This window comes from Paramormyrops kingsleyae, chromosome 17 (genome assembly GCF_048594095.1).
Source record: "Paramormyrops kingsleyae isolate MSU_618 chromosome 17, PKINGS_0.4, whole genome shotgun sequence".
Lineage (NCBI taxonomy): Eukaryota > Metazoa > Chordata > Actinopteri > Osteoglossiformes > Mormyridae > Paramormyrops > Paramormyrops kingsleyae.
In genome coordinates this window covers 15,921,572-15,944,397 of record NC_132813.1, presented here as the reverse complement: position 1 = coordinate 15,944,397, position 22,826 = coordinate 15,921,572, and the positions used below count along the sequence as shown (strand labels likewise).

The 22,826-nt window shown below is 50.0% G+C and overlaps 1 protein-coding gene across 1 annotated transcript; it reads right to left on the bottom strand.

Moving 5' to 3' along the window:
* Positions 1 to 303: 303 nt before the first annotated feature.
* On the bottom strand, positions 304 to 21,506 carry traf4a (tnf receptor-associated factor 4a). Its single transcript, XM_023818164.2, has 7 exons — positions 21,008 to 21,506; positions 8,098 to 8,149; positions 6,062 to 6,166; positions 5,796 to 5,957; positions 4,716 to 4,877; positions 3,776 to 3,931; positions 304 to 2,147 (listed from the first exon to the last, which is right to left on the bottom strand). The coding sequence occupies exons 1-7, from the start codon at positions 21,148 to 21,150 to the stop codon at positions 1,515 to 1,517; spliced, it is 1,413 nt and encodes a 470-aa protein (XP_023673932.1). The 5' UTR covers positions 21,151 to 21,506; the 3' UTR covers positions 304 to 1,514.
* Between the last annotated feature and the right edge of the window lie 1,320 nt (positions 21,507 to 22,826).

The following is a 22,826-nucleotide window of genomic DNA, read 5'->3' as shown; positions in this document are numbered from 1 at the left end:
TATATATATATATATATATATATATCATTTATATATATATATATATATATATATATCATTTATATATATATATATATATATATATCATTTATATATATATATATATATATATATCATTTATATATATATATATATATATATCATTTATATATATATATATATATATATCATATATATATATATATATATATCATTTATATATATATATATATATATCATTTATATATATATATATATATATCATTTATATATATATATATATATATATCATTTATATATATATATATATATATATCATTTATATATATATATATATATATATATATATATCATTTATATATTTGTATATACTGATAATTCCTTTAATGGCCTATTATAGAAATCGCTTTTTCAGCTGTCCTTCAGCTTAGCCTTTTCAAAGGCCACTTGTCTGCTCTACCACAAAGGCGGTGGTGCCCCATGGTGGTCCAGGTAATGTGTGATAGCACATGGCTACCGTATGTTTGAAGCCCTAGCATCCCATTTCTGCCAGCTACTCAAAATTTTAAGAAGCTAAAGCCCAATGGACAGTGGCATGGTCACATGGACAGCAATTTTTAAGACCACACGAACGTAAATTGGTCCATATTAGTTACTTATCACATGGGATTGAGGTTTTTGTGACTAGCAACACGATGTTGGAAGGACTGTGTAATAGTTTTTGCAATAGATGCTAAAATCAATGTTAACCCTGTGTGTAGATGAATCTCGGCCACTATTCCATGGCTGTTAAGTCCAATGTCAGTGTACAAAGAGCCAGAACTGCTGCCCACTATTAACAATGTAGCCTCCCTCTTTGCTCAAAGGTTAAGAAGCTTCTGGAACACAATGAGAGGTCTTATTTGAGTCACTGGCAAAAAGCAGTGGGAGTGGTCAATGAATTTCACAGTCTCATAACGGAGAAAAGCCATTGTTATTTTCTGGAATAGGGAGTACCTGTGTATACATGTAAACCAAAAACAACCACATTTTCAAGTGTGTATGAGTGTTCAATTCAATGTCCATAGCTTCAGTGGGGTTCCATCCATCCATCCCTCTACAGCTGTGAGGGTCTAACTGGTGCATGAAAGACAATCAAAACGTTCTTGGTGGCTGGCTCTCCCAAGACGTTGACCAAATGTCTCTCTCAGCTCTCACTCCCATGTCAGCATCGTGGAGAGACTGAGACGCCAAACACATTTAAAACTACGAGGCACTATTGAGTTTTCAAGGCTTCCTGTTGCAGATCAAACATGAAACAAATCAATTAAACCTATGCAGAGAGCGATGGTTCTGCAGACCAAAGACTCATCTTGTTGTCCAATTCAGATCAGCAGCCAAAAAAATGGCTGCCAATCCACCATGGTCAGACTGTCCAGAACAGAGCTCCCCCATGGAGTTGCTGGATCGAGGCAGAGTTCAGGTGAAAAAATACAGAGTTGTTAGAAGGACGAACTCCCATCAGTCTCGGCTCCCTACCCGAAAGCATTCTGGACTCAAGAAATTATCTTTTGAGGAATCTCTATGGAGGCCTTCAGGAAGATGGAGTTGTCTCGGATGTAGTTCCTCTTCTTGATCTCCTCATGGGAGATGAACTTGGGGTAGCCGAAGCCCAGCGTGCTCTCATCCAGTGAGTTGCGGGTGCTACATGGCTTTTGGAAGTTCTTCCAGTTGGGGTCAGGGTTGAAGGTCTCCGTGATGTGCTGAGGCTTCGAGAGTGAGGGGTCACTCTGGTCCAGGATGGAGAAAGTCACCTTGTAGGAGAAAGGCCACTCTAGCAGGTTGTCATACTCTCCAGGGAGCACGCGGATGTAAATGGAGAGATGTGTCCCCTCGCCACTGCCGTTGCCATTGAGGAAGGCAGACACCTGCAGCTTGTAGCCGTAGCGATGGGTGTAGAAGGGGGGGCTGAAGAACTCATGGTTGCTGCGCAGCTTGGCCTCCTGCAGCTTGCGCGAGTAGTCGGACAGCTTCCAGATCAGCACACCGTCGTGGCTGATTGACAGCTCCTCCACCTCCCTCCGCAACTCAAGCAGCTCCTGCCGCTGGCGTCCCACCAGGTTACACATCATGGTCAGGTGAGACTTGGTGGTCTCCTCCAAGTGTCGGCCAAGCGCCAGCTTGGGGCACTGCCAAAAAAATGAAGGAGGTTGGGTACAAGGACTAAATTCTTGGGCCAGAAAGTGAGGTTAGTTCCATAGTAGAGACAGGGGCGGACTTAAGGGTTTAGTTGCTCTAGGGGAAAATAGGAATGGGGCTTTGCTTGAGTCCATCTATTTAACAGAGTTTCTTATTCTGTTCTTGCTCTTTTTAGGCTAATGTTAGTTTTGAATTTTTCCATGCATTCATTTAATTGCGTTCTCCACATCTTTTCACAAATTGTCTACTACTCTATTGGGATAGTATGAAAGACACGAGTGAAGACATGTTAGTCTTGTATCTTTGCACTGTTTTCTTCTTCTGTCACGCTATTCTTTGCTGGATGGCTTGGAAGTGAAACTTGCGCATGCCACCAGTGCCCCTGGGCTCGAGTGTGAAGGGAAACCTGGCTGGCATGAAGTCTCAGGGCTGGAATAGTTCATTACAGCCTGGATGGGGGACGGTCGCCTTTGTCTCTACTGAAAACTGCCGCTAAAATTACTAATGGCAAAAATGCTGTTATCATTTAAAATTATATTATTTCATATCCATCAATGTAACTTCTGGAAATTCTGTCTTCTTGGTTTTTGGAGGCACGCGGTAGCTGTCTACACTTGCTTTATGGGGCGTCTGCCCCTGGGCAGGGATTCTGAACTGCAGTACTTTCTGAACTGCCTTTTTTTCCCCCTATACAGAACTACCTAACTGAAGTCTAACTTAATTGGATATGACACAAGTCAGGTCCTTCAAGTGTGAATCAATTGATTGTGAACCACAAAAAGACTAATTTCAAAGTGATCGAAGGCCCATTCGTCAATTCTAGGGCTGCAGTCTGGGAACATCACTGTAGACAGCTGCATGTTTATACCCAAGCTGTCTAGTGTAGGGACTTTCCATGCTGAGAATTCCCAGAGGAATGTATTGTCTTTTACTCCTGGAATACTGCTCGTGCCTTTGGACAGCTGCCATTCCGAGCGCTGCAGAACATCTGCATGCCTGGGTGTGTTTTTTTCCCTGCCTACTGGGGTCTAAACTGTAGGGAAGCCCGGCCATCTGTCGTGCAATGCTTCTGGAATTCCAGAACCATTCTTGTTTTTGAAAAAAGACACATGAGAAAGTTCAGATGGAAAACCAAAAAGTCCAGCTAGTTTATATGTGACATACGTGGAACCTTCTGACTCAAAAACTTCTCCTGCAGTTATAGATATAAATTATTGTTGTTTTTTTTGTACTAGTAGTAAGAAAGACATGTATATCAGGCAGATTAGTCAGACAAGCATGGAGACAGCAGGCAGAAGAAATAAGCAAATATGAGTGCAAAATGCTTCAATCCTCAACTGGAAAAAAGTACTAGCTAAACTAATTTTGGATGACTGTTGCTAATGGAAAAAACAAGGCACCAGTGGGCTGAGGAGGCAGAGTGATGGAAGTTGCTTGGACTAGGTGAGAGCCAGGTAAATAGGAGCAATGCAAGGGTTGGGGTTAAGTGAATAGTGTCAGTCTTAGGACTATTGCTTAGAGGGTAGGATTAGCATTAGCATTAATGCTAAGGGAGTAGCATTAGCACAAGGGCCTATTGGAGGGCACTAACATTAGCATTAGCGTTAGGGCTGCTTACCCGGTGTTTGCAGCCAGCGTCTTTGAACGGGCAGAGCACCAGAGCACTTCCGCAGCTCTCCTTCACATGATTTGCCAGGTCCTCGCGGGCAATGTTGGGTGTGCCGCACTGGTTAGGACAGGGCACTGGGAACCGTGGGCAGTGGTACTGGTGGTTCTGCGTGGGAAAGCAAACGAAGCCAAGTCAGCAATGGCAGAACAGCTGGCAGCCCCCCCGCCATCTGTCACTGCAACCTGAAATGCACCCCTAGACTAAGTCATTAAAACTAACACTGGCAATCAGTCAAAAATATAAAGGAACCCCCCCCACCCCCCAGGGTGTTAGAATATATTTCAGCCAGGAATCAAGCTTCCTCCCCCGTTCCTGACTAGTTCAGCTGTATCCAGCAGCTTTAAACCCCAAAGCCAAATTCATAGTCAACAGAATCATCATTCGCGAGGTGGGTGTTAAATCACGAACCCCCCCCCCCCCAAATTGAAATGTCGATAGTTGGGCTGCTGAAGCCAAGGATGCAGTGTGTTAGGCAGCACAAACAGCGGTGTGGGGGGGTGCTGCCCCAGTCCTGTACTGAGCAAGGCTTGTTCTCTACCCCCCCCTCCTCCAGCACTACCCTACTGATCAACATAGCCATCAATAAGGAGGATGCAAACACACCAACAACCAAAGGACCAGTCGACAACACAGTATGGAGGGGGGGGCACTATTACAGAAAGACCATATGGAGATGGACCCCCCTTCGCACCCCCCCCCCCCGCCGTGCAGCACTTACCAAGCAACATTTCAATAACACACAACCTTGACTAACTTTGAATCCCGCATTCCTTGTACAATTTCAAGCTTGAGCAGACTCTAAAATTGGATTTTGGGCTGGTGAAGATGGGGAAAATAAAAAAAAGAACTGGAAAAGAAAGCTTCCGGGGTTGGGGGTGGGGGGGCTGACCTGGATGGTGTCGTAGACAAACTCTTTGCCGCAGTACTTGCACGGCTGTGTGCGTTTGGGGCACTCAGACACGCTGTGCTGCGAGAGGAGCCGGCGCATCATCCGTGCCCCACATTTGTTCTCGCAGTACACACTCTCCTGGGGACAGATACCCTGGTGGTTCTGGGAAGAGACATGGGGGAGGGGGGGGGAGAAATTCATGTCATGTTACAAGGCGTCTCAAACAGAACCAACCACAACGGGATAATCACCAATAATATTGATGTCTTGGTCTGAGGGCACAGAAAGGACAGGGGTTTACATTACAGGACGTGTCTCACTCCATCATTCAGGGCCATAGGACACCCCAACACCAGAAGGTTGCTGGTTCAAATTCCATTATGACTTCATGGAAAGAAAAGCCACATTCATTTTTTTTTTCTATATGTCAGACTACATACATGGGTTAAACGTCCATTAGCTAGTTACGCAAGTCTGTTAAATGATCCTTGCCTGCTCTGTTGATGCACTCTGTGCCTGCTAACAGCACGGCCAGGGCTGGCCAAGACCAAGAACGAATACGCCATAAAAGATAACAGTGACTGCAGTGAGCTCATGCTCAGGAGTGACTCTCTTGTTGGGTAGGGACAATGGGGCAGCTATGAGGACCACAGGGCTGCCCTTTCATTCGCCCGACTGTCCTGTTACTTTAAACAGCCTACCGTGGTCTATAAATAAAAGGCACCGGCACACTAGGCCTCCCGCCCTGTAAGCGACAAGGGGGCTTTCATCGACTGGGTGGGGCTTCCACCAAAGTCAGCGCTGTTGAGTTTGGATCAAAGAGAGCTTTTACAGAAATACTGCCCTTAAAAACACATTTTTCAGCACAAACATCACAGAATGTTGGACGCACTGGAAGCTTGGCTGGAATGAAGCAGAAGACCCACAGACTGGAGATTTATTTTCAGTAAGTAGTTAACTGAAATCCATTTAGTTTCAGAGATCCCTGGTTTGAGACGTGCAGTGTGCGCATAGTGGAATGAAGACAGGGCTTTGGAGGCCGGTTTGGGGTCATGGGGAAGCAGGGGGAGGGGCTCTCACCTCATAGGCCTCGCCGGTGAACTCGCAGCCACAGAACTCGCATTTCACCTTGCGCTTGGAGCAGTCGTGCTGCAGGTGGTCGGGCAGGTCCCTCCGCGTCAGCTTGGCGGCGCAGCGGTTGGGGCATGGAACCACATTGAAGGCGCAGGTGGAGAAGTGACTCTGTTGGAACCGCAAGGGGGTGGGAGGGTGTTTCCATGGTGACGTTTATAATAAAGAAAATCCCACGGGACCGCAGAGAGAACCGTGAGGAAGACCCCACACACCTGCAGCTGCTTCATCTGGCCGCTCCAGCGACAGCCTTCCTCGCTGTGGATGCAGCGAATGGCCAGGGACAGGATCTGCTGCTCCAGGTCCGGGTCGGGGTAGATCTGCAGGGATACCGACCCCCACGTAAGGAGGGCAAAGGTTACGCCTATGACACGTGTTCAGGGTGCCTGCATACTTCTGGAATTCTGCACCAGATGCGTCCAGACGGTTATCATGTGGGACCAGCATGATCTCTTTGTGTAGCAGTTAGAAAACACTTCCTGTCACATGATCATGGACTTTCTTAGGCACTCCGTAAAGTCTGGAAATCTACTCTGCCTTAGTTCACCCTTTATCTCTGATTTATGGACGCCGTGGAATCAGTCCCATGCAACAGTATGCAGGATAAGAAACCAAAGCAAAACAATCTGTCATGCAGGATGGAAGTGAGAGGCTGCAGACAGTCGGAGGTCAGCCTGCCCGCTGAGAGACACGCAGCTCAAGCAGGAGCTAGAGGACAAGGTCTGAGGGACACCTTTCCCGTCCTTAGACAGTGCCGTGTGCACACAGTATACACATATATTCTAAAGACATGCGTGTTTTTAGTAGCATGGAAATTCTTGGATTCTAATTCCAAATGCATAGATAGTTAGCATATAGCCCTGGGGATAATTAGAAATTAATAAAATGTAAGAACACACACACACATCACAACGAAGTGGAGTCCGGGTTTTCATGGGACACTGACGGAGGCGTGAACTGCGTGTGAAGCCTGCCTTCGTTTGCACGTGGCCCGTGGGGTGAGGGCCTGTGTTGGTGCAAGGCAGGGGCGCATGCGGAATTACAGTGTCCCAGCAACAGCCACTGGTTCGAGAGCAGGGAAATCCACAGAGATAACTGATTGGCTGCTTAATTGTCCCTCACAGGGAAAGCACAGAATCACGTGGCAACAGCCTTTAAATCTTTGGGGGAACGCCTGCAGCTTAACCCCCCATGACTGATACCTGATTTGCTCAGAGCAGTTTCTGTGTGTTCACACCCAACCGTCTTCATCAAGGTGGATGGCTTTAGGGGAGATGGGGGAGGGGGTGGGACAGGAGGCTGTGACATCCACAGCACACTCCTGCTTCTGGCGGGTCGCCATAGCAACACCTCGGCCCGGCCGCACAGACTCCAGCACGTGCGAGACCCTGGCAGGAGTGCCCCCGCGGGCTTGCGTGTGGCTGGCACAGCGTCCTAACCCTCGCCATGTGCCATCTCAGCCGCAAGCTACGTCGCCGTGACGCAGGGTAAACGGGAGCCAGACGGCACATTTTCACTGATTAAACCTTAATGAAAAGGACAAAGAGAGCCGGGAGGAGGGTAATTAAACCGCCTGGGGGGGGGGGGGGCCTGCAGGAAGAGCCAGGAGATTTACTGCCGTGCCGTGAAGGGCAGACCGCCACGGCTGAGTCCTGGCCGACAGCGGAGACCCAGATTCGGAGGCCAGACTGGCCCCTCCAATGAAATCGCATTAAATATTTAGGGATTACAGGCAGGCAGCTCCTACAGCAGGCCAGAGGCCTCACAGGCAGGCAGCTCCTACAGCAGGCCAGAGGCCTCACAGGCAGGCAGCTCCTACAGCAGGCCAGAGGCCTCACAGGCAGGCAGCTCCTACAGCAGGCCTGAGGCCTCACAGGCAGGCAGCTCCTACAGCAGGCCAGAGGCCTCACAGGCAGGCAGCTCCTACAGCAGGCCAGAGGCCTCACAGGCAGGCAGCTCCTACAGCAGGCCAGAGGCCTCACAGGCAGACAGCTCCTACAGCAGGCCAAAGGCCTCACAGGCAGGCACACTTCAGACGCAACACAGGTACGCAAAACCAGCTCCGCTGACACCAGCTCTGCTGACACTCTGCTGGTGGCCATCTTCCTCAGGGACCGTGGGGAACAAAGGCAGCTCTGTTTGTAATCAGCTTTCACTTCGGGGACATGTCCACCACGACTGGGGGGGGGGGTGGGGTCATCAGTCATCAGTTCATGCAATTAGCAGAGATGGATGGTGGGGGTTGGCTTACCTTAGCATAATCCAATGGGAGCTGGTCCTCGGGACACTTAAACACCCCCTCACTGCAACACACAAAAGAGGGAAAAGACTGCGTTACACAGTACACGCACGCATCGGGCATTACGGCCGAGTCATCCCTCTCCGTCACTTCCTCTCTCTCACACCCTCAAGGCCTGCAACTCAGATGTTTTCTGCAACTTTCTGCTTTGTAGACACACAGGTAATTTTGGATTCCAAACTACATGTTCTGCAATGCCCCCCCCCCCACCCACCCACAACAACAACCACCACCACCACCACCCACAGACACCCCTAACCAGAGTCACATGACACAACATCCCCCATGTGATCAGAAGGGCACCAAGCCCTCAGGCCACTAATATCTGGGCTTTAAAAATGGGTGTTGGACTGTCATGAAATCAGCTCACAGTAAGCCGAGGGTGACTCCCACCTCCACATCACCATGGCACCTGTGGTAAACATTTCCTGCTCAGCCGACACGGTACCCCAGAGAACACGGACAGTCCCAGATGACGAGTCAAAGCTAGTTACTCACAGGGCAGGTTTGAACAGGCGGCCATTGGCCGCAGGGCTACAAGGGGGCTGGACTGACAGCCAGGTGAGGGCGTCTAACGCACAGAGCGTCAACGCGGTGGCAGCATAGCACAATGCAGGCCCAGCTGATCACAGCACCTCACTCATGTGGCTCAAAGTTGCGGCAGCTCATTAGCAAGCAAATTGGGAGGGGGGGGGGGGGGGGGGACCTGCTCTCAGCACCGCCCCCAATACGCCAGGCAATCCCACAGCACCAGACTGGCTGACAGGGTCAAGGAGACTATCTTCTGTGGCAGAGGGTCCCCTGATCTGCAGGCGCCAGACCAACAGCCACACCTTGATACCAGGGCGTCGATGTGGCCTTAAATAGTGACGAGACTGGGGGAAGAGACCCTGTGGGCAATGGGCTGGGTGCGGAGGGGTGTGTGGGCTCCTACACACACAGACATAGACCCACACACATAGATGCACACACAGAGAGACAGACAGACAGACACAGGCATTAGCCTGGCTTAAAGCTGAGCTTTAATCAGCATCACAGAGAGCTTCAAAGTACAAGGCACGCCGGCCTGTGTACCCCTGTATGAGTGCGATCTGAGAAATTTCTAGAAACCTACCGAATGCCAGGCCCCGCGGCTCCTGGATCTGTTGGACGGCTTTCCCACGCTGGTGCCCTGCTCATCAGCAAGAGCACACCTTATGCCAACACCTTAAACAAACCCGTAACCCCCCAGGGCCCCGAACCCCACCCATCTCCTGAGCACAGGGACCACGTTTCATCTCGGTGGGAGTCCCTCTAATCCCCCAAATCCGCCAGCATGTGGCGGCTGTTCCCGGCACTCGGCTGCCTCCCCCCCATGCCCCCGGCGCTCCCCCAGTAGTGTGCCTTCATTATTTTTCCCGGCCTGCTGGGTGGGGGGGGGGGGGGGGAATGGTGTAGGAGCGGGAGATGCCGAGACGCCAGGCCACAGTGAACCTGCCTACCTGCCAAACACGACTTCCGTATGGCTCACAGTAAGCCACCACGTCCTGTGTCTCTCTGTTTCATCAGTTAACCATGAGAGACCATCAAGTCTCTCTCTTTCACTACAGAAACTGTCAGCCATGTGCATTGCATTATGGGTAATGTATTAATTATGGAAGACTGGGGCACAAAATGGAAACAGAAGCCGCCGTGTCCCACTTTTTCCTGATTATGCTTTTACTTGGACATTGGTGGCTGTCGTTGAGGGACGGGGCACGCCAGAGAGAGGCTCATGCAGTTCTCTGCCCACTTTTTGTTGGGGGGGCGGGATTACCTGGCACAGTAATACCACCTGGTGTCTCAAATTTCAGCCCGGCGAAATAAAGCACCTCTTCTCCTCGCCTGACCAACCTCTGCTTTTCCATGCAGCAGCGCAGCCCAGACGGATGGCGCTCTGCGGTACAGCGGCACCCCACAGGGCCAGCTTATCGCTGCGGAAACCGAACTTTGACCTTTAGAAGGATGACTCACCAAAAGGGTAAATTCTACAGGCGTGCTGAAGGTGAATCCCTGACATATCAGCGAGTTATGGAGGACACCATGGCCATACATCACTGATGATGCAGCATCTGCCCCTTAACCACAATTCCCATTTATGCAACACGGTATTTTCTAGAATCAGTGGAGGTCCAGGCTGCACATGCCGCTGCAGGGAAGGGGACGGCCGTTTCCATAGCTACCAAAGTGTCCCAGTTTTTTTCCCGGGCTGCTATATTTTGGTCATTCTGCTCACCTTTGAGGTCACAGCCACTACACACAGTGACATATCAGGTTTGGGTTCCTTTGAGCTCAGATTGTTGGTAGAGTCCAGTAGCAGTTACTTTGCTAAGATTTGACGCCATAACCATAAGCCATCAGGCGATGGTGACATCCTAAACCGTCACGCCACCTACTGTTCAGCCACAGAGCCTGCTGAAGATGTGGGGGGTGGTCGCCCTGCCTGCCTCACGCCGCTAACACGCACCCTCGCTAACACGGCTAATGGACGTAAATACAGCAAAGGCTTGACTTCAGCGTGGCCTATCATCCGCCCTCCCCGATCGAGGCCCGGCTAGCCAGCTGACAAAAATAAATGCTTTCTGGTGCAGCACAAATGCAAAAAAAACTCCCAAGTCAGCAAATTGCATATGCATGTCCCCACCATATCCCCCCCACCCCATTTAATCTGTATGATATGGTGCAAATGAAGCATATTTCAGTGGACAGGGAGCAGAGAGTGATCTAAGCAGTACATACAGGGCTGGGGGCAGCGAGCCCCCTCTGAAACAGGAACACACGAGGCATCAAACCGCCGAGCTCCGCGTCCGCTGACATGAGACAGACACTCCACGGGTGGCCATGAGGTGTCCCAGGGTGTCGCCACGACGACATTGTCGTTTTAATTACAGAGACGGTCTAACGTGAGCGCTCCCAGGGCAGACAGCTTCGCCGGGAGGACAGCCCTGGGGTGGAGCAGCTGCTGACAGAGAGGCTCTGGCAGCTGAGGGCCATATGCAGGTCCGCCACGCCCTAAAATTGTGTAGCGACAAAACCAAAAACGCAAGTCAGAGGCCCAGCCACGCCCCCTGAAATTCCATAGGCGTTTTAACGGGCACCCACGAATTTCTCTCGTGCCAGGCCAGCTTTGCCCGAGGTGACTTTGGCAAACAGGTTTGGCACCCAGGTGTGTGTCTCTAGTCAGGTGCTCCCTCTCCATTTGATAAGTTAGGAGGATCGTTAGGAAGATGTGGAGATGCTGGTGTGGGGGTGGGGGGAGTGTGTGTGAGGGCGTTCCAACTGCAAACTATTAGCGGCTTGCTGGGGAAGGGGGGGGCAGCTTCAGGGAGCATGCTCTGCCTTTTTTTCAGCCTGCACATTGATTGGCTGCTGTGACCCCCATCACAACACCTCAGTCGCGGGCGAGGGGGGGGGGGTGCATCAGTGTGCCGTGAGACACACCCACCGCAGCTGCCACCTGGGTATTACTTACCGGGAAATTGCAGGGGGGTTGAGACACTGAACTGCAGCACCAATAATCCACAACCACATCTGCAGCCGTATCCCAGCATTTCATAACACAAACGGACGTGTCATTGTTCGTTAATCACCCGGGAGAGTGAGACTGGGCGTCTCCTTAACCCGCCTTTGCTTAAGCTGGTTGCTCACAGGGGCCGCCCTCTCGCTAATTGTCACCACAAATCACCATCAAAGGGGATTCAGGGTAGCCCCAGGCTGCGTAAGGTAGCGGCTTCCACTGGGAAACTTTCTCTGCCATTTCCGTGGGAAGAGCCGCTGGAAGGCTGCGGTTCTGTCCATCCAGCCTGGGGAAGTCAAATTAACGTAGGAGCACGTTGAGAGACGAGCTGGTAAATGAGGCTGATGGCACAGACAAGAGACCCTCAAGCCTCGAGAAAACCCCTCGTCACTCTTCCTTCTGCTCCTGTAATGGTCCCCCTTTAAACAGGAGTGCCGAGTCGCTGGCGGCATCCCGGCCTGCTGCCCCAAAACAACCAGGACCACCAGATTACTGCAAGTCCCCACCCCCCTCCCCACAGCAGGTGGGATGGGCAGATAATCCCCATGACGGATTGCTTGGCCCCGGCGGTGCCACGTGGAGCTCGCCCGCCTGTCTTACCGGCACGTGGCACCAGACAGTCATTCCTACAGCAGAACCTGCCTAGCCACCAGTACCAGCCTGTCCGATTCCTACCCATAAGGATGAGCCGACTGTATTCATCCAGTAACCTGGATTTTCTCCCTGAAGATGGAGGATCCGAATCCCCGCCCACGCAGCTGGTTACCAACGCAATGCCACTCCGACGGCACGCAATGGCAAACTGTCACAACTCGTCGTTTCCCACCTCTGAAAACGGAGCCGAACAAAATCATGCCGCCGCTCACCCATACTATGCTATTTACACGGCTGCAGAACCGGCAGTCTGCAAACCATTCACAAAAAGCTGACAAAAGCAGGCATTGTTTTCTTTCCGCTAATACTAGGAGCTCACTTTTTCCATCTGCTGAAAAATTCAAAGGATCTAGTACAACACAGTCAGTGGTGCACTGGGGCATTGTGGGATACCTACATACCAGTTCCTTCATGCCTTGAGACAGTACCGTTAGGACAATGGCCGCTGTGTGAGTTTGAGGTGTGGGGACTAGTGTACTTCATGGAAGCCCCAATCAGGACACCAGCACCATCCTAAATCATGGAGGGATTCTGCGGGTGACTTCACGTGTAAACCGGGCCGGCTGCCTGGGCTCATTCTCATTCAGGCTAAGCCGGTATTGACATCATTGCCTGCAGCGATTGTTGGAGTGGCAGACAATGACCTGGGAAGGGTTTTTGTCGAGGTGCATTGCATGCGATTCAGCCGCCTGGGTTTTTCCCAGACCTCGAATGACACAACAGTCTGGAGTGACTTTTCTAGTCTTTGGTTGGGTTTGGACACTCATGGAAAGAATCTCGATTAGGCCATTTATCCAAACTCACACCATTCATATTCTGTGGACCTTTCTTGGACTCAATGGGCGTCTCTAGGCTGGTTCTGGGAAGCAGCCCGCCTACTGGGCCCAAAACGTGCCAATCAGTGGTTAAACATAACAGCCCACTATTATCATTACTGCTAAGGGATGGCATCGCTGAGCACCACTACATCCAGACGAGATGTTAACCCCTCCCCACAGACAGCCCTCCTCCTCTCGAAGGAGAGTACACCCTAAAGGCCCCGCGGACACGGACTCGAAACGCGTACTTGCACCTTATCAGTGTCAAGTCGCTTATCAAGTCAGCCGCCCCCATAGTGACGCTGCTCAAAGTCCCGTAACTCGACTCCAGGCATCCAGCAAAATTCTAGCGTTACATAAGACACCTTCTACCACCAAGACCATGGTGCCGGATCGGCGGGAAGGTGATCGAGTCATGGTGCACAAATGCAACGTGGCACATCCGTAGAGCACCTAGACCGCGTTTTAGAACGCCGGTGCTTAATCTGAAGGCAAATCAGAGATGGTAGAACGCACAGAGTCTGCCAGAGGTATGGGAGGGGGGGGGGCGTCATTACCTGTACAGGCATGTGAATCGTCAGTGCAGAGTATGACTCACGGAGCAGAGAATGACAACAAAATTCATAGCAGCCGTGTCTCGATTTCCCCGAAGAGATCTGAGTCAGGTGTTTACACACGGCAACACGCATGCCCAAAGACATGCGGAACTTCCCCCACAAAACCAAGAGATCTCCCAAAACCCAACCTGCGGGATCAACAGCGAATGGGTGGGAATGGAGTTTACATTGAGTAAATGTTATAGTGGAAAAAATACCCAGAAAGAGCGCCTGGAGTTTGGAGTAAAGGCCAGACTACTCAGAGTGTGTGAATTAGGGTGGGGAGGGACCAATTGAGGCCAAGGACTCCTGACTCTACTTAAGCAGCCTGCACTGTATGGATGAATGCATGCATTCAGAAAGGGAGCATAAATACTTCTCTCACTCCTGTCCTCACAATTACCCAGAATGCCCTGCCGCCCCTTCATTAAGCAGGGCAGCGTCCTGTGAGACTGCACCTTATGGCGCGGCTGGTGTCCGCCCCGCATTGTTCGCGGACACCACCATCACCAGGAGTGACATGCAGTGGGGGAGAAGGTCAGAACCGAGCAGATGGGATTTCAGATTATGGGACGGAGTGAGCTGGAAATAACCAAGGAAACAGAGAGGGACTGTGTGCGTTTGGGTCCGTGCCCCCTCAGGTAGCAGGGTCAAAGGTCAAAGGTCTCTTGCTTGTGGACAAACTCTGCGTTGGCAGCTTTTGGTTTGAACTCTCCACTATGATCACAGGTTCGCTGGCCCCGTGCCCCCACCACACAGCTCCGACTCGCTACAGCTAAATTCTGACCCCACCTGCAACACCCCCCCCCCCCACACCTTACAGCAATGCCACAGCAACCCACCAGCAACAGAGGGCAGCATATGCTTCCTGTCCGCCCTTCTCAGTATTTGTGATCTTTCCGGGCGGGGGGGAAGGCAAATGCTGCTTCTTAGCTGGAACTGGTATGCAGATCGGGTGAAGAAAAAAAAAAAAGCATTAAGCCGGTAGAGGGTCCAGGCATCCGGTCTCCACTGTGGAACGAAGAATGACCACAAACATATCAGACCCCCAGTCCTGTGATTAGAGACACTGTGCATTGTGCTCAAGCCGGAGGTAGAGGGCCACGTGGGCCGGGGGCTGGGGGAGATCAGAGCGAGGCTGGAGGGCTGCCACGCAGGAAGGAAGCGAATGTGGGGGTGCTACGTCCCACTGATGTCCCTCCAAGAGGACGATGTCAGCGGATGTGTGTCCAATGTGGCGGGGGTGGGGGGGGGTGGCAAGGGTGTGAGGTTTAACTGTTCAGCTGACACCTGTTCTGCTCAAAAAGGGGGCCTTTCACAGAGACAGGTGCTCCCCAGAGCTGTGAAGCCCCCCCCCCACCGAAGTGGTCCACGCTCCCTGCTCCGCCAGCTGCTCACCATTCACAGCCGAGATTCCTCACGTGCCAGAGTTTCGGATATGCATCAGGGACCGGGGGTGGGGGCACTTTTACCTCTTAGACCACTCAGCTGTTTCACACAGCAGCAGAAATCTGACCTCACATTAGGGTGACGCGCCAGTACACACTAGACTTCGGAATTCTGATGTATTGGCTCCAAAGATAAACCATGTACCTGTATCTGCTTCATGATAACATGATTTATTTACGAATTGTAACTGAAAGCCATCTTCCTCTGAAGAAGAATCTAACTCTAGAATCAAACGCTGCTCAGAGATCCGACTCGGAGACCTGCTCCAGGCAACTATCTGCATGCCCGGTCCAGCTGGCGAACGCCCAGGAATCGAGGGATGCTGGCTGCCCAGGCCCGCTGCCCCCCCCCCCCCCCGCCCTGCTGTGTGAGGGCACAAGGTGCTCCAGCACATAGCTGGAATACCGCTCCTTTGTGTTTGCCCGGTGGGACGCAATCTCCATCAGTACAAGAGCCACCCGGGGCCACGGACACGTCGGGGCAAGCCGCTAGCCCCAGAGACTGCTCTCACTTATTCAGTTAGTAAACCATTTGCTCCACATGGGGAGGGGGCGGGGGGGGGGCAAGTCCGGAATGCAGTGTCACCGTGAATAATGGGGCACTAGGAGCGTGGAAAAGGACAGGAATGTTGTTATATGAAGGGTAATGGGGCACTCCAGCTCAGGATAATGTCCACGCCGCAATGCTGAGTGGAGCCACTTTACATTCGTGTTACTCTCTGCTGGCTTCGTTCACAGAGAGGCCTTGTGATTCCTGAGAGTTTGCTGGTTGTTAACGCAAAGTATGCAAACAAACTCAAGGAGCCGTTTGGGCCTGATGTGTAGAGGGAACAAAGGTCACGGGCAGCCGTGCAGGAGAACGGGGGACACCCTCCCTCTCCTCAGGGCACCCATCTAAGATGACATCATCCAGTCCTTAGAGCAACCCCCCCCCCCCACCTACCCTCTTGTAGTCACATGGGGCAAAGGATCTCAGCCTCATCCTCATTTTTCTCATCCATGTCTGTTCTTTGAATCTCCAAATCTTCACAGTCCAGGAGGATAAACTTCACCCTGTTCCCACCCATCATTTCAACATGCCTTGTTACACTTGATTTCTAAATCCCACCTTTCACATTTTCCATCTCCTGTCTCAAAGTCCTCCTCTAACAGATAAGGAGATGCCACTGGATAGAGTCAGCACCCACCCTACTAATAGTAACAAGATAAATTTTTTTAGATGATTTTTTTCCGAAGAACACTGAGCACTGGACTTATCTCTGATGGGGCAAACATCTGCAAAGCCACAACAGCAAAGGCACAACTCCAAACATGGCCGAACTCCCAGGAAGAGATAAGAGTCTTTGAAAACAACTTTTTAGCCGAGAGCTTAGCCTATCCAGGCAGTCTGTCACAGGAGCACTCAGGCTTTCAGGCCTCCTGTACCTGCATGAACAGGAAGGACAATCGCGTTAAACATTAAACTTGCCCAGCAAGGCTGGCTGTAAACTCTGCTTGTCCTTGTCAGTTATTAAAAGGTGAGGCTAACTCTGCTAGTGTGACAACAAAAGGCTGCGATTCAGCATTTGCAGCAGGCTTGTTCTTGTAAGCCATGAAAGCAAGGTGCAGGTTTCAGAGGCCATCAGACCACACAGGTCCACCTTGACTCCCACCTTGACTCCCACCTTGACTCCCATTATCTGACATGTACTTGGAAATAAAAACTGGGCTGCACATGGCCAGTCACACGACATGCCACATTTGTGCCTCCAGTGAAGTCGAGTTGGCTGACTGGACTGGGTTTGGCGCAGTGGTGCCAGTGCCCTTCTGTAATACTCCGGACGTGTGAAAACATCAATAAGGCCAACTGAGGACGGCCATAAGGACTCGCTTTGTGGGCTGAGGACTGAAAAGAGTCTGGCGATTTTGTCAACTGGAAAGTTACCAAAGGAATTATTGGGAAAGTGCTGAGCCTGTCTCTCTCAAACAGCCGTAAGTCTCCGATGAGGCTGGGGCGCCTGTGACAGGATGTCCCTCTGATTCTTAGGGATCAATAGAGGCAGTGAGTAAGACCTACACACAGAGCCATTCAGAGGCAACCCCCCCTCAAATATGGCAGGGCAAGCCTGGCTCCTACATGGCTCTGGGCACCACTGCCCCCCCCCCGTACCCCATTTATTCCTCATATAAGCCTTCACTATCATACTAGACAAAGTGGCTCCACACTGCGCCCCCCCCCCCAATAAATCGCAAACACAATGGACAGAAGTCAATTCATTGGGTGTTAATGGAGAGAACTGACACTCACCCCAATCTCCCCCAGCTGCTGAAAGACCAATAGCACTTTATCCCTAACCCCCCCCCCCCCCCCCCGGGAGTCCACATCAATCACCTTCCTTTCCCCTCTTTAAACTCAGCCTTCCGTCGCAATAAGCTCATTGTACGCTCGCTGCAAGCTATCATTTCCAGGCGGAAGGAGTGTGTGTGTGTGTGTGTGTGTGTGTCGGGGTGCAGGGTCTTGATGGAGGTACTGGGTTTGGGGAGCCTGCAGAGGGACAAAGAGGCTTTAGACTTACGACTGGGGTGTCAAAGAGAAACAAGGGAGGGGGGGCAACAACGAGCTGTGCCCCCCGGCTGTAGACAAAGAGGCACACAGGCAGAACAAGCGCCTCTTGTGAGACAAAAGAATCGGAGCCCGGAGGAGCCCAAACTTTCAGGAGAGCCGTCTGTAATATTTACAAACGCGGCCTGGGAGTCGCCCACACTTTCGGGGCGCCAGGCTTCCGCTCAGCTTTGGAAATCGCAACGTGCTCAATGCTCGTCTTGTTCTAAGCAAACCCAGCCTTCTTATACTGATGCTCCCTCCCTTTCCCAACCCACACAAGCACCTTGAATGCACCCTTGAATTAACCCACAGATAATCTGCTTCTCAAAGCCCATATCCCCCCCCCTCCCCTCTCTTGACACGGCAACAATGCTAATATGCCAAGTCCCACCTGGTGTGACATCATTAACCTGCTAAGGACACTCAACACATAGGGAATCCCTTAACTCTCTGAACACACCACAGAGGCTTTCTACCCCCCCGATTAGACGGTCTGATCAGCCCACTCTGCAGGCCCCAGTTCAACACCAAGTTTGCCACACCCCATTTACACACCTGTCTAGGTATCACCCACTTTTCCTGGGGCAACCAAAAACTCGCACCCGCTTGACTCATATGGTAGGGAAGGGCGCTATATAAAAATAGCTGGGACGAAACTGAACATAGCCACCTTAAAAGAAGCATTTTCCACCCAGCAATTAAGCCAGGGAGTACCCTTCTATTCACACTTCCAGAGAGTTCTCTGGGGGCTATGCCACTCTGTTGCACAAGGCAGGCATGGGTGGGTCCTGGGGCAACTGTTAGTGCCAGAAACAGTGCAGGACGGCAAGTCTGGGCGAATCACTCTCTGTAAACAGTCACCAGTCGCATTCTCCGAATTTGGCTTTAGTTACACTGTATTTCAAAGGCTTAGTGGAGAATGTACACATATTATTATTAATAACAGAAACAGTGATAGCAGGGTCAGATCCTAACAATTCTCATGGACAGTGGCATATAGGTGACAATGACAGTGAGAAACAGACTCGGAGGTGGCTGTGCGAAAGTATGGCAAAGAGCATTTGCTTCCATCAGATACTAGCTGTGCATTCTGGGAAACAAGACTCAGGGCCTTACTTGACATGTGTTGGTTCCAAGTCGTTCTGTCACCGGAGCAGTGTAACAACTGCCAGGTGACAAGTGACATCCAAGCCAGCCCACACATTCACTTATACCCGACAGTCATGTAAACACAAATACACACGGACCAGGAGCCGGTGTCTTCAGGAATACTCAGCACTGAACCAAGAACCTGAAGTGCTGAAATTCTTAAGGGAACCTTCTGGACCCTCTGTTCATCTACAGCAATCAATACAAATGAATTGCTCAGTGTGGTTCAGGATCTGAAGGTTGATTGAGACCTTAACTATACATTAAAAATAAAATAACAGTGATGATAATCAGTTATTATTTAGGCCTATACTAACATTTGTGACTAGGTGTTATCCCTTCTCCACTGTTAAAACAACTGACAAACCACACGGAAGAAAACAGTAGCAAAGTTTGCATGCAGCTACAATGGAAAATAAACACCACGGAATTCCTGAGAAACCCTTTAGCAATGTGTTTAGTCACCAAACACAACTAATGAGGGTTGGGTACAGAAAGTCACGTTTGCCCCCTGTCCGCAAAGCCCCGCAGTGACCGGGGTAGCACAGATTACTTCCGAACAAATGACCGTACGGTCCGGGACGATGGCGATGGGGGCAACAGTGGAACTGCGCTAATCCCGTCTGTCTGGACGGCATTCAAGCGGGCCGACAGACCGCCCGGGGCCAACATGGCAGACAGAAGCAGATCCCGGGGCTGTTTCTGCCCAGGCGCACATGGACGCAGACACGCACACGCAAACGAGTCCACGCTGCAGCTCCGCCTGCCATCAGCAGCGACAGCCGTGCATAATCGCTTACATGTGTGCTTCCAGCTGCCACGCAGCCTACAGCAGCTGATCGAGGCACCGCACTCCAGCATCGCCAGTATGAACAACCAAGTGCTTCGCAAAATTAAGGAGGAGCTCAGAGACAGACTGATCACGGACAGCGAACGGTGTCCCTGCAGTTTTATAAAAACTGAAAGCACAGAGCTTTATCTGCGTGAATTTTTGCACTAAACGGAAGAGGTACAAGTAAACAAACAGAAACACCCACGACTTAACGAGCCCAGCACCAGTACACGACAGGAACAGCTCATATGAAAGGGCCAATTACGCGTCTATTACACTCCCAAAACATTGATCAGCAACTTTACCTTCACAGGTACATTATTTATGTCAGCATAACATTATTTATGTCCACACAACACATGAAACATTTCTGAAAATCCAAATCTGGAAAAAAACAACTTTGTCTTTGTCCCAGGAATTTTTTTAGCCAAACCACAACAGACGTTTCAACAAATGCTGGAGACATTTCAACAGAAGAAGCCAACTAAGAGCTGACATTTGCTCAAACAATGACAGGATAGATATAAAAGGCAAACACAGAAACACAAGTTGACCACGCTATTAAACTAAAAAAAAAGGATAAAACAGCATTCTCAAAAAAAGGAGTGCTGGTTTACGAGTAGTCTTCTGTCATAGATTTATTTTAAATAGATGCAAGCATAACGTATGACCATATGGCATGTAAGGCGCCGTATTAACATATATCAGCCACGGGCGCAGACCACAGTGCCGGATCCCAAGGGAGCGCCTCTGAAAGGACTTCCTAACTAGCCCTTACATATGGGCAGCTTGACATAAAAGTGAAAGGGCAGCATTGATAACCGTGATTAAAACCCGCGAGCCGCGTGAGACGGATCACTAAAGTGATTAATGACCATACTGCAACTGGAACATTTTTTGGACTGCTTGTCTCTTACTGACCCAACGCCTCCTACCCCAGGTAAAGCAGAAGGCAGACGCACATAAGAAAGGGTGCGAACTCCCTTTGACATTTCACAATGCCCTCGCTGACAGAAGTACATTTGTTATTTTCAAGGATAAAGACATGGCTAGCGATATTAAAAAAACATCAAATCATTGACTAAATGCTTCATTTAATTATTTAATCCATTAAATCTAGACATGGAAAGTCCGACAATAGCCTGCACGTCAGAAGACGCATAACAGGCACGCATCTTAAACTGTCAAATAAACGAATTCATTTATCTGATTCATCCGAGTCATCTTATCTGATTCTATCATTTACCTTAGGAATTCTTGTAGGCACGTATCACAAAACCTATGTCCACATGTGGAAACTTGCACGGGTTCGCGCATAGCCTTGTTGCACAAAGGACATTGGAAACGTCGCTTCGGCTTCTCCAGGAACTTGTAATCAAACCCCGGCATTGCCGCTGGACTGGAAATAAAATGTCTGTCTGTGGTGGACGTCTGGTTTCTCCGGCTCTTCGCCTTTCGGAGCGCCGTGGAATGAAGCTGCAGCGTCCGTCAGCAGCGCCGCTGACATCCGTCAGTAGGGAGGGTTTGAGATCCACGTCCAAACGCCAAGGACAGCCGTAGGGAACAGGGAGCCCCGGAGGCCGATTCGCAAAGGCGTCGTACTAAAACTTGCCAGCCGTCTCGTCCTAAAGGGATTTAGGTGTTACAGAGGATCGGCTCGGAAAAGTGTCACACATACGCCCGCCTCGCTTTCCTCACGCAGGAATCGCAGCCTGACTGGGGACAATAGTTGCATCCCATCTGTTTAAGGTACACACCCCGCCCACCCAGCTTTGCGGGAGGAGCCGCGATTAAAACGCAGCTTCGCTTTGCGTGTACCGTCACCGGCATCATTCTTATAGCTCACTGTTGATTAAATCATTCACGTAAGAAATTTTTATATTAATGGCCGAAAGATACATACTATATATAGTTTATGGATTTCAAACACAATTGATAATACATCTAAATGGCGTATTACTGAGGTAGAGAAGCTACTTGTGTGTCGCATACTTTTACAGATAAGTAAATTGTATGCTATTATTTATTATTGTATTTACGCTGTATATTTCTCTGGGCGTTCGTAGAAAGATCGCCCCCAAGCGGCGGACGTGTGGCTCGTCACTAACCCATGCGCGCATTGTTCTTGTTTCAAAACGTGAACAATGAGTCGCGATGCCCGATTTCCCGTCACGCTTGCGGAAAACGCGCTGTCATGCTGGCAAGTGTAAGATTGTCGTCTGTAAATCGGACGTTTTATTTACAAAATACCTAGTGATATCGTACCCTTTCAAGTTTACGCAGACCGCATACACTCGGAATGAAATAACAATAAACGTAAGGAAATGAAGACAATGAAATGAAAAATAATAAATAAAAACGCTGCCTTGTGAACGAAGTCTCCGTATTCGAGTGTCAATACTGGTGCTCTATTGCTGCACTATTTCATCATTTTATTAACTTACGCTCCTCCGCGAACAAACCTATATGTGTTGTTTATCTACTGCATGATGTTACCGTTTATCTTTTTAAATATACTTCATGTATTGTGTTCATAAATAATTATAAATTGGTATCGTTTTTGTATTCCAATTTGTAATCGCGTGTTTTAGATGACATGCTGTCAGTTATTACAAAGAAAGTGTAAATGTCCAGTATACCCACCAAACCAAAGGCGGCCGTTTACTGAGGACCTTGAAGACACTATCGTTATTAAGTTTCCGGTGTAAGACCCCCGCTAGTAAATAACGTGTCGTCTGGCAGTAATCAGCAAAAATGAGACAAAAAATTAAGCAATAATGCATTGGACGCTAATGTATCACCAGCAGTGCCGGTGCATTTCAGATCGCGTGACAGCTGGTGGCATAAACTTTAAAAACGCATTTTCTGTTTTTGTCGCTGTATTTTTTGCACGACAATAACAATGCAGTCATTGTGTCAGTAACACGTGAAAGATGTGATGCTCTCAGGTTGGCTTCTCAGTCGCTTATTTCGTTTTGCTTACAGTGTGAACAGCGCCGCAAACACTACCATTTATACCTTATTTGAGGCCACGTCACAGAGAGCCTGAGCATTTTCTGGGAGCT